Source organism: Acartia tonsa, chromosome 10 (genome assembly GCF_053477335.1).
Source record: "Acartia tonsa isolate MP-2025a chromosome 10, ASM5347733v1, whole genome shotgun sequence".
NCBI classification, from domain to species: Eukaryota; Metazoa; Arthropoda; class Copepoda; order Calanoida; family Acartiidae; genus Acartia; species Acartia tonsa.
The window spans coordinates 40,965,238-40,978,286 of record NC_137269.1 but is presented as its reverse complement, the minus strand read 5'-3'; the positions used below and the strand labels follow the sequence as shown (position 1 = coordinate 40,978,286).

The 13,049-nt window shown below is 30.0% G+C and overlaps 1 protein-coding gene across 1 annotated transcript; it reads right to left on the bottom strand.

Annotated features, from left to right (window-relative positions):
* Positions 1–2,024: 2,024 nt before the first annotated feature.
* LOC145329227 (uncharacterized) lies at positions 2,025–12,683 on the bottom strand. The gene is made up of 8 exons (XM_080173274.1): positions 12,592–12,683; positions 12,174–12,227; positions 8,293–8,386; positions 7,398–7,493; positions 6,155–6,201; positions 2,992–3,037; positions 2,641–2,700; positions 2,025–2,202 (listed from the first exon to the last, which is right to left on the bottom strand). Exons 1-8 carry the CDS (start codon positions 12,656–12,658, stop codon positions 2,136–2,138), a joined length of 531 nt encoding a protein of 176 aa, XP_080029400.1. The 5' UTR covers positions 12,659–12,683; the 3' UTR covers positions 2,025–2,135.
* Between the last annotated feature and the right edge of the window lie 366 nt (positions 12,684–13,049).

Below are 13,049 nucleotides of genomic sequence, written 5' to 3'. Positions count from 1 at the left end.
CCCTGAAAAGGAGAACTCAATTGGTATGGTGGTTAACGAGATTTTTAAGGACAAACAAACAAACCTCACTATTTTATATAATAGGATTTACGTATATCGTTTATAATTATGTTATTTTACTATTGCTACGCTACATGAAAAATATTGAAATATCCAAAAATATTAATTTTCTTGGATAGGTTAGATAAAGCACATAAAGCACCGCGGGGCTTTAAAAATCACTAAAAACGAGATAAAAAAAGCCGGCTTTTATTATACATTTACGCGTTCACAGCTGATTAAGAATGGTATATTTTATTTGGTTTTTATATACATTGTAAATAGGAAAGTTATCTAGAGCAAAAAATCAATATTTTGACTTTCCATCGTCGCTATACAAGCAGACAATTTTCGTAGTTGGGGGAATTTTTTGCAGCGCAGCTTTTTTACATTTTTGTTTGTCCATACGTCACTACCATAACATTATAGTAAGATAAATCAAAGTTCCTTTTTTATTAACGGATTTTATAATTTTAAAACATTTTTGCTTAATTCGATTTTAGAAAAAGACAAAGTTTAATAGAAATGGTTGTTAAAATCAGAAATGTCTTAATATTTATATTAATATAGGATATTTTAAAACAAATGAATTGTGTATTGGAAATGTCATTTACCGTGATTTATTGAAAATACCTTCTCAAATAGTATTTTTTGTATTTCTTACTATCCTTTTTTATCATTAAAGTCACGAAACCTTTCCAAATTTTATGTTTTGTAATTTCTCTACTTTTACTAACTTTGGTGCTCCAAATATTTAGAGGCTTCTATTCAAAGGAGAGAGGGGAGGTAGGAAAAAACATAAAGCCATCCTTGGACCAATTTGAAGCTTCCCTAAAATGGGGAATCGTTTAGAGAGATAAAAAAACTTATTATTCTACTACAAAAAGTGATAAGATTTTTTGTAAGGATCTTACTAACCGCTGAACTGACAGGGAAGTTTTTTTTAGAGGGTATCATTCTTATAAACCTATAATTCTAGCGGCTACGCACCTATAAGCACTTTCTCTATATATAACTAGCTAGCTATCTATAAATTTAATATATCTCTATTTTTCTTTCTTTTATTTTTTTTCTCATTTATTTATATATTTAATTATATCTAGTTGTATAGAATAAATTGTGTAATTTAATTCTTGAAGATTTTGAACATTACAAAGTAAATTACACTAAAAAATAAAATGCTACTGTTAATTTACAATTTATTTGCTAAAGTACAAAAGTTTAAATTCAAAATAAACATGAGATAATAATTTTACATAAATAGGACGAAGCAATTAAAAAATTCAAACATTTTGCAAGCGAATCTTTTCTACGTTTTGGACCGTCTCTACGACAGTAATGGAAACTGATTAGCAATTTACGCATGTTAGAATAGTCCTATTTATTTCAACCGATATTGGTCTATAATACCCTAGAATTAACACATATTATAGTTATTACCTTTTTATGCTGTGATACCCATGGACATAAGTATATTTTTAAATAGTAAAGGGGTATTTCCTATTGAAATTGTCCTATAAATGTCAAACTTCGCATGTTGATTCGTGTATTAGATAGATAAAATTTGGAAAGCGTATCAATCTATAATCATTACAATAAAGTCCGTTGTCAATATTATCAAAATGTTTATTGTTTTGTTTTTCTGAATTCAAATTTTTACACGATATTGACTTTTGGAATAGGGATTACTAGGACAATTAGGTTGATTGTTTAAGCCAAACAGCTCTGTAATCACTTCTCAAAATATAAGTAGGCGTCTTAAGTAACATATGGTGAATATTAAATGAGTTGTTACTCAACATGTCATTTGTTAATGTTGAATATCTGACCGTATGATTTCTTGATCTTCGCTTTATTGGGTGTTGTTGTCCTTCTTTCACTTTAAGGACTTGAAATTTGTGTTTTATCCAAAATATATTAAATTTTGTTTTGATATGGTTGTTGTCATCCTTGGTTCCTTATAAAAGATTCACTTTAAGAACTAGAAACTTGTGTTTACCAAAATAAATTAAATTATAGTCTGTTGATATAATTAGGAAGCAAACAATCTTTATTTCAGATTAATTTAACTGGAATTTCTCAAAAGTAGACATTTTTTACAGTAATCTTCTAAAAAGTTTATTTTTCTCCCAGTGGATAACAGAATAGTGGAGAGATAGTAACCTAAAATAAAGAATAGATAGTAAGAGCTGCTGTAACTTCTATTCATACATATATTAATCTATCCATTTATATATCATTCTATCCATCTACCAAGCTATAAATCCATCAATCTCTCCATCTTTCTATCTATCTATAAATCTATCTAACTAAAAATATATCTTTAATTTATAACATAATTTAGCTAATCCTTCTATATTCATAACATTTTATCTTTATTTTATTTTTTTTCTCGATCTATTCGAAGGACGTTTAAGGAGGGAGATGTCAACCCCCCCCCCCCCCTCCCCGCCATATATTTATCTATACATCTATAATCTATCTCTTTGCTAGCAGACGAAAAAGGTCACGTAAAAAGGGTGGGATGTAGTTATCTGTATATACAGCTATACTATAGCTCTGTTATCTATCCATACATTTATCTATTTATACATATATTACCAAGTTGGATAGACCAGTAGGACAGTTAGGGCACCAGTAACTACAGAAAGCCAAATGCCCCTAAATACACATCGTTATAGAGTATATTCACTACTTGCAAAAATTGATGTAGATTTTTGAGATTGGAAAAATTTTCGTTAATTTAGGTTGCTATTATGGATATCATTTATTCAGTTCGTTCATCCAGTAAGAGGGGAGGATATGGGGTAAAGGGTGTCGATGGGGGGATCGTTATTTAGGCTCGCTACAAGTTTCGCTTTATTAGAGTACACGATAAGCTGGTGCAAGATCCAAGTATAAAAAAAATCCATTCTTGCAGAATAAAAGATCTGGAAAAAAAATGTGCCTTACTTTTGTGGTAAAACGTATGCTAGATACACTGTTCCTCCGATGCCACCTGAAAAAAAAAGATGATTAAACTTAGTTTTTAGCTAAGGCTTTTATTTTATTGTGTAATAAGTCCGGAGGGGGGGGGGGTCGATATTCACCCCCAATAACCATTTTGAGGAAGGTGTTTCCTCATGTTATAACCCCTACCCAGGAAATTGTCCAGGGAGGTGGTACAACCCCCACCCTAAGCATAATATTTTGGGGGGATATAGAAAATATTGCAATATTGGAATCATGGAAAGTAAACGTGTTTCGTCGTATTTTCACAGTAGTTTTTCTCCTATTTCTAGACCCTGCGGGGCCAATTTCCTAACTGTGCGAGGAAATCATTAACATTTACCTAACCTAAAATAATCTATCAAAAGCTACTGTGAAAATAAGACGAAACCCACTACTTCATTTTCTTTCCATGATCCCAAAATCGTCATTAATATGAAATGTATAAAATTTTAGTATTCGTCATAAATATGACACAAAAAGGTTATGCCAGTTTTTAATGACGTCTTTTATGATAAGAGATAAGTTTTAACTCATCAATTAGTTTTTAACGGCAAAACTTCTCCATTTTAGGGTAAGCCTGTCCGTCTGTCTGTAAATGATCGATCTGCATAATATAGACATAAAAATATTGTCCTATTGATTTCAAATTATTTTACATATTTTCAACCAGAAAGTCCAAATTTATCAATATAAACTTTATTAGATTACAATTTTATTATTCTTCAATTCACCTGAGTTTTAGAATATGATAATTAATACCCTAAGAGTGATTGCATTATTACTTGGATATTATCATATTACACCTGAATTTTCAGTTCTAAAATAAAGTGAAACTCACAGCGGGCTAAAATAATGATATCCCCCAACCAACCCCTTTACCCAGTCCCTTCCCCTCCTACTGGATGAATGAAATGATCCAATAAAAAGTTCCATGTTAGGAACCTAAATTGATGACAATTTTTCTCCTTCATAATATCCACGTATATTTTATATCCCTTACAATAAGGCATAATTTTATATGTAAGTGAAGCATCTCTATAATCAATGTAAATGTGTCTTTAAACAGTATCACGTTTTTTTAACAAATTTATATGCATTTTTGTTTAGACTCAAAATTTATTGAGTTATGACAGTCTTCAATGGTTAATGTTAGCTAGTTTATCTGACCATGTGATTTGAGAGCTTTTAATGGATGTTGTCATCCTTGTTTATTAAAACAAACAATAGATAGATAACATAAACATAATCCTTCTTTCGTACATTTTTATTTGTAAAGAAGGTGTATCAACTTTTTCACTTTTTATTTAAGATAGCTAGCCGGCTCTTTTAGTAAGTAGTAAATGTAAAATTTTTCATAGAATTCAGATATGCAATCGGTTTTTTTGTAGACCTCTTATTTTTTAAGTAATTTAAATTAAAAAAAAAAATAATTAAGTCGGTTTTAAGGTACTAAAACGCAACAAAATAAAAGAAGAAAATGGCCAGTATGAACAAAAATAGTAAGATCTTTAATTTGACACCTTACTTTTAAAATTCTGTTGAGTAATTATTGAAAAAATCAATTTTTTAAATCTCGGTTTAATAAAAACTTTAAACCTAAATATTTTATCAAACAGACATAAAAAATATGGGTTCATATATACCTTTAGAATCAGAAAAATATTACGAATCCATTCTAAGCGAAATTGAAAAAGTTTTAAAAAATTGTAATAAAAAATAAAAAAAATAAAAAGTTTATTTTAAGAATTGTAACTACTAAACTAGCCAATCACAAATCGCAAAAATTGACGAATCGTGAAGCTTAACCTATAAAGTTAACCAACAGAATTACCAAAAAAAAAGGAGAACGTTCATACAATATATACAATAGATACCACAATAAATATAGTGATATTACAGAACATGTAAAGAATGAAAAATTATGAACAAATATGCATCAGTCTGTTTATAAACTTCAAAACAATGCAGTTAAAAATACATTATTGTTTCTTGTGTTTAAAAAATATCTGCTACATTGCATTGTCTTTTGTTTAGGTTTTGTTCAGGTTTTATTCAAGCTAACCCTTTAAAGCCGAAAATTATGATTCTTAAAATAAACTTATATTTTTTATTTTAGTTTTATAAAAGTTTTACAATTTTGCTTAGACTGGATTCGTATTATTTTTCTCATTCTAAAAGTATATATGAACACATACTTTTTATGCCTGTGAGAGGATATTTTTAATTTCAAAGTTTTGATTAATCCGAGGTTAACAAAATAGATTTTTTTCAATAATTACTTAACAGAATTTTAAAAGTAAGGTGTCAAATTAAAGATCTTACTATTTTTGTTCATACTGGCCATTTTCTTCTTTTATTTTGTTGCGTTTTAGTACCTTAAAACCGACTTAATTATTTTTTTTTTAAACTTAAATTACCTAAAAAATAAGAGGTCTACAAAAAAAACCGATTGCATATCTGAATTCTATGAAAAATTTTACATCTACTACTTACTAAAAGAGCCGGCTAGCTATCTTAAATAAAAAGTGAAAAAGTTGATACAACTTCTTTTGAAATTCAATTCGGTGTAACTAAGACGTCAATACTTTTATTTTAATCTGTTTTATATATGATATCAAAATAGTTTCGTCTGAAAATATTTACTTTGGATACCAGTGAAGTTGAAAGTGCAATGTCCCTTTCCTCCCTCACTAATAATATGTCACCAATGGCCACTTTCAATCCACACCTAATAAACAATTTCAGGGTCCGATTTTGTACAGTCAATTTTTGGAACGTCGCTGACAGACAAAAATGACAAGACAACTTGAATAGTAGCTAGGCTCCTTATTTTGGTATGTATTAGAAAACGCAATCGTAAAAAAACGACACCTTTAGGGTATAGTGCCTTTTGCGACAACGCCTCTTAAGGGGCGTTTCGTCGTATTTCCACAGTTCATTTACTCCTTTTTCTAGCCCCTGCTGGGGGCTCTAACACTGCGGGGCCAATTGCCTACTCCTGCGTGGAAATCACCTAACTTAACTTAACCTAACCTAAAATAACATTTAAAAGCTACTGTGAATATATGACGAAACGCCCCTTAAGAGGCGTTTTCAGGAAAGGTACTATACCCCACTATTTTACCTAATAATAGAATACCCCATAGAAATATCCACGGCACCATCAAATAACTAAATATATAGAAAAATATAAACTTTTTTTTAGTAACAAACATACTCTTTAATTCTCATTGTATTTCCTTAAAATTTTCTGTTCATCAGTCAGTCCTTGATACTATAAAGGGGAAGTGTGATTTACTCATCTGTCATTTAAGATGTACTCCTGATTTTGGTCATCTATATATCTATCTATTAACTTATCTATCTATCAACTTATTATTCTATTTACCTTTTACTCTGTATATTTCAAAACATATGACAGATAGAAACAGAGAGTAAGGCAGCTTATTTTTTCTATCAACTATCTATCCATCCATCTATCTATCTATCTACCTTTTTCTCTGTATAATTCCAAACATATGACAGATAGAAACTTCAGAATAGCAGCTTATTTCATCTATCAACTATCTATCCATCCATCTATCTATCTATCTACCTTTTTCTCTGTATAATTCCAAACATATGACAGATAGAAACTTCAGAATAGCAGCTTATTTCATCTATCAACTATCTATCCATCCATCTATCTATCTATCTACTTTTTTCTCTTTATAATTCCAAACATATGACAGATAGAAACAGAGAATAAAGTAGCTTGCTTATCTATCTATCCAGCCATATATGTATCTATCTATCTAGCTAGCTATTAAACCATTTATCTATTCAACTGTCTATCTACCTTTTTTTCTGTATAATTCCAAACAAATGGCAGCTAGAAACTACAGAATGGCAGCTTATTTTATCTTTCCAGATATCCATATATCTATCTATCCATTCATATCTCTATCTACCTTTTTCTCTGTATAATTCCAAACATATGACAGATAGAAACTTCAGAATAGCAGCTTATTTTATCTATCAACTATCTATCCATCCATCTATCTATCTATCTACCTTTTTCTCTGTATAATTCCAAACATATGACAGATAGAAACTGCAGAATGGCAGCTTATTTCATCTATCAACTATCTATCCATCCATCTATCTATCTATCTACCTTTTTCTCTGTATAATTCCAAACATATGACAGATAGAAACGGCAGAATGGCAGCTTATTTTATCTATCAACTATCTATCCATCCATCCATCTATCTATCTATCTACCTTTTTTTTCTGTATAATTCCAAACATATGACAGATAGAAACTGCAGAATGGCAGCTTATTTTATCTATCAACTATCTATCCATCCATCTATCTATTTATCTACCTTTTTCTCTGTATAATTCCAAACATATGACAGATAGAGACTGGGAGTAAGGCAGCTTGAACAAAAATACTTGCTAGCGAATGCGTTACCAGGGGACTAAAAATTTAATATACATATAACATCAATTCAAATGTGTTTAATAGAAATTTTATAGCATCGTATCATAGTCCCTTTTTTTACTGATATCAAAATGAAACTGGTTTTAATTTTATGTTTTTTAATAGTATTCGTGGAAATTTGTCTGTAATACAATGCTATACATGATTTTTCAGTATGGCTCTGAGCCGGTTCTATTCCAGCGAATATTAATCGGTTTCGGAGCGATACTGGAATAGTTATTTCTCGTATCGTATTATAAACGGCTTTCCGAGGATATAGAAAGTACAATTATAAGATTAAAACTAGTTTTTTTAACCCTGAGACTAACCCGACTAAAAAAACTGGTTTTAATCTTATGATTGTACATTTCTATATTCGTAGAAAACTGGATATAATACGATGCTAGACATAGTTTTTTCGTATGGATGAGAACCGGTTCCTATCCACCGGATTCGAATGAATACGAGAAAATAAATTACAATTATAAGAAAAAAAATAGCAACTAGTAATTAGCAAATAGTGGTTTTTTTTTCTCATAAGAATCAGTATACCAAAAATCAGATGATAGGGATAATTGCATCAGCATGCTTTAAATGGACTTTTGTGAACGATGATAGAGTTGCTACGCTTTCTAATTATCGTACCAAACTGAAATAGGAATTATCTTGTAAAGTTTGAAATCGAAAGGACAATTATAACATGTCTAAATTAACGAAAGGAGCTTAGTGTGACGGACGGATGGGCGGGCGTACCTAACCTAATCATAGAAAGGCTTCTTTTTTAAAAAGAATGAAACCTTAGATTTCTCATGTATCTATGTAGTTTAGGCTCCCATAGAAGACCAAAAATATATTTCTTCACTGGTTTTTCCCCTGACAAATGGTATAGCCCTGAAATTTTGAACAATCTATAACAGTTATTTATCGCATTAAAGACAGCTTTCCGCGGATATTAAAATTCAAAAAAAAGATTAAAACCTGTTTTGTTACTCCAGAGGGGCCAAAGGTACGGGTTAACAAAGCTGGTTTTATTTTTATGATTTTTATTTTTATATTTGTTGAAAATTCTCTATAATATAAAATTTCAGCATTACTAAAAACTGTTTCGAATCCGGCGGATAATTATCATCTTCGAAGCCATACTGGAAACAAGGATAAAACAATAATAAGTAGCAAACCATGGATTGTATATTAATTTGGTGTAAAGAAAAGAATTAAAACCATAAATCCTAACCTTTTTTATAATAGGATTTTACTTTTTTGACTGTATATCCTCCTTCTGTAAGATACTTTTATGGGCAAAACCGCTTGTATAAAAAAAAAACTGAAACCGACGGAATTCTCCTTTTTATAGAAGCTTCGCAAAAGGTTTTGAGTTGTTTTTTAGCAACTTCTATTTTTAAATTTAAGTCTTGGGATGGTTTATGGCTATTTTTCTGCACCCTTCCTCCCCATTCCAATTCTTAGCCCCTTAATACTAGGGGCGTAGCTCTAAATAGAATAACATTAAAAATCGTTTTCTTTTGTAACCGTTTCCAAAGCGGATTTTGTCAGATCTTATCTACAGTAAATTACACATTAAATTTTTACTTATCTGGCCTTCACCTAAATTTGAAAATTGGGATTCACAATTACTTGCTGGACGGTTTTTGAGCGGAATACTCCAAAATAAAGGTCTGTACGCTTATTTGAACGTCCAACAATCTACAGCCACTCTCTTAATGTAAATTAAGTACTACTTTATTTTTTACAAAATATTAACTTAATATCTAGACAACCAACCCTTTCATTGTACGACTTTTTTTCTAGATTTCTAAATATACTTAATAATGATTTGCGCCTGTTCATAGGCAAATGCATTTCATTGCTATTGCTCTTTACCAATCATAACTTTGACAATTTACATACATACATTAAAACTTTAAGTCATTAATTTTTTTAACCACTTTCAAATTTCTTTTTTGTGAGTCTTTGCACCAAAATTGATTTTTATGCTATACCGTATAATGGTCGTAATTGTTATATTGTTAGCTTGTTATTGCTGCGCTTCTTATGGATATAATTATTTCAAAATATGTTCACTTTCCCTAATAAAACATGCTCAATTGTATTTTACATTTTTTAACTCTCACTTTTACAACGGGATTTTACAGCTTTGGAAGCGAAGCTCAACTACATTTAGTCCGTCTGTACGTTCAGACTAGATAAGAAAAGATGTTTTTTAAGAGTTTAGAATGAAAGACTTGTCCTATTGATGTAAAATTAAGTACTATTAAAGTTTTTAATCTATATTATTTTTGTTTTGTCTACTTCATCAATCATAGTATTAAATAAAATTTAACATAACTGAATAAAAATCGAATCAAGATTTTTTACTTATAATTATCTACTCTATAACTCACTTTGTCTGTCCGTCTATGTTATATCTTAAAATAAATATGCTATTTAACGATGTTGTTTTTCTTGTTATTAAGTTTAAAACCTTCAAAAAATATTTTTTTTTGTATTTTACAACTCAAAAAATATTTCACCATAAAAGGTTCTTATCTCGAAGTTTTAGAATTGAAGCTACTCTATTATAATTCCATTTCTTATGTTTTTTACTGTCAGCCTGTCCATACTGCTATGTGAAAATTTAGGTTTTCTCTTATGCTATTTAAAATAGACTGCTAATTATTTGTGTAGATACATTTTTCCAAAGAGCATCATCGAGTAAACTAACTTGGTCCGTTGCGTTGGTCTGTCAGTCATTTACTAAGTATATTTGCGATTACTTTTATTTAATGAAATCTTCCAATTTTTAACATGTACAAAACGGCCTGCTTAATTGCTTCAAGATCCATGTCAGATCTATATAGGAAATAAATGTCTATAAACGAGCTCAAGTTTTCCAAGGAATATATGATTAAAACTCATAGTGCTTCAATAATCCATAATAAACTCTCATTGCCCAGAACGATAAGACCCATTATTTTACTTTATTAAAAATAAATTCATTTTTTTCATTTCATGTTGCTATTTATCTTATATTGATGTATTTAATTTCTATTCATAAAAAAGAAAATTTAAATTTATAATATGATAAATTTAAGAAAACTATGTTTTAAAAGAATTCGATTGTGGCGACATTTTGTGTGTTCAAATATTAAACTAAAATTGGTGATGGTAATGTAAAGAAAAAAATATAATTTGAAAAAATCTTTTAAAAATCATTTAAATTATTGAATATTTACTTTCTTTTAGATAGTAATGCCCTGTGAGGAAAATAGATTTATTGAGAAATAGATATGCATATAGAAAACTAGCCAATAGGGAGATAATTATATCGAGCCAACTCTAGTGCTATATATAGGCAAAATTTTTAAAAGCGAAGCTTTTCTATATTTAGGGTCGGTCCGTCCGTACGTCCGTCACACACGGATAGCTTTTTTCGTTAAATTAAGCATGTTAGAAATGTCCTTTTACCTTTTTAACAACAAACTTTTATGTGATCAAATCATCCGATTGATCTGACAAAGTATAATGTTATAAGCGAAGCACCTCTATAATCAAGTCCTAAAAATCTAAGTATGTCCATAAACATTATCCTATATCAAGCAGTTTTTTTAACAAATTTACTCACAATTTTGCTTCGACTCTTATACATTTATAATCTGATTATTCAGTTCTGACACTATATAAGTGTTAATGTCCGTTTGTCCTACCGTTTCAGTGCTTCGCTTGTATGGATGTTGTCATCCTTATTTTATAATATTTTTTCTCTCCCTCACTTTTATGACCTCCAAACATCAGCTATATAACTTGCTTTGTCCCTTGTCCATCCATAATTTTTATGATTTTTCATGCTTATGTCCTTATTCATCTTAAAATTTTATAAAAAAAGAAAAGAAAAAATTGAGTATTTAACAAATCAATATTAGCGACTTAAGAACGCCTTATCTTCATATTTCATACTGTAATTTATTCAAATATGTATATTTTATTCTTAGTGCAAAACTTGTTCATCGTATAGGTTTCAATAATCTTCCAAAAAAAAATTTTGTATTTCACATTTTAAAAAGAACTTCATAGACTACACTTTTTAAGGAATGTTCTTATCTTCAAAGATTTTCATCTTAAAAGGTTCAAAAACCTTCAAAATATATTTTTTGTACTTCACAATCTATTCTGAAATAGTTTTTTTTTTATATAGCCTCTAAAAAATGTTTTTTCTTAAAATATATATTTCTGTAATTTATATTGATAATTTTTTATTTAATAACTGAAATTTGCTTATGTGGAAAATACTATTATGATAGGTTTTAGGCTATAGTTACTGCATTATGAAAGACTTTGAATAAAATTGAGAAAAAAGGGGGTAGTTTTTCGTTTGTTTGTTTATTATTTTAGGTCATGTTAGTTTAGGTTTCATTGAGTACTAGGTAGTCACGTAGGGTTATTACTTTCCACAGTGGTTAGGCATGAGGAAACAACTCCCTATATTTTCAATTTATGTCAAAATAAGGAGAGGGGGAGGTTTAGTGCTCGCTAGGGTCTTTGGGGGAAAGCACCCTAAAATCTTTACACAAGATATTTAACTTCAAATTTGAAACTAAAAATTGAGGAAGATCCTGTTTAAGGTCATACAGACGGATATACTCTTGTGAAAGAGTAGCTGCGCTCCTAAAATAAAACTTACACAAGGAAGCTACAAAGCAAAGGATCTCCAACGTCAAAAACAGAAATAAAAGAGCTAAAATAGAATTTATTTATTAAATAGAAAAACATTATGATTTCTCAATGGTTTCATTTATTAAAAACCAGGCTATCCTTACTCACTAACCTATCCTAAAACATCTTTTTAAAAATTATCTTTCTAAATACATTTTTTGGGGGGGTCAACTCACAACCCCTTCCCCACTTCCTCTTCCCGCACCTTTTCAAGTGCCTTCAGAGTTAAAAAGTGAAAGTGTCATGTGTGACGTCATGAAAAAACGTCTAAAATGAGGGATGAGAGAAGAAGTGGGAAAGGAAACCCATAAAACGAGAAGGGTAATAGATGTATTTTTATGACGTAACACATGACACTTTCAAGCGTTTCAACATATGGTTCTAACCTGTCAAACTTATTTTGGTTATTTTCTTGACTTGCAGCTTTTCAATTCCCTTATCAACTATCTCCATTTTGGTTTGGAACACAGCTACTCTATAATAACAATAAGTCTGTATGTCTTTTTATCACAAAAATATTATAAGAATACAGAATAATTTTCCGATCATGAAAAGAAAACGAAGTAGAGGGCTTCGTCGTATTTTGCACAGTAGCTTTTATCCTATTTCTAGCTAAGTGGGGGGCTCTTACCATGCCGGGCTATACCCTAACCCAACGGGGCAATCATTGAAATAACCTATTAAAAGCTACTGTGAAAAATCAACGAAACCCGCCAGTTCGTTTTCTGCATAGTTAATGTTACCATATCATATACATATTAAATCTAAAGTAACTTAAGTCTGTATGTCTGTCTTTAAGTTCAGTATAATCTTGTAAACGGCTGGACCATTATGCCAGGGAAGT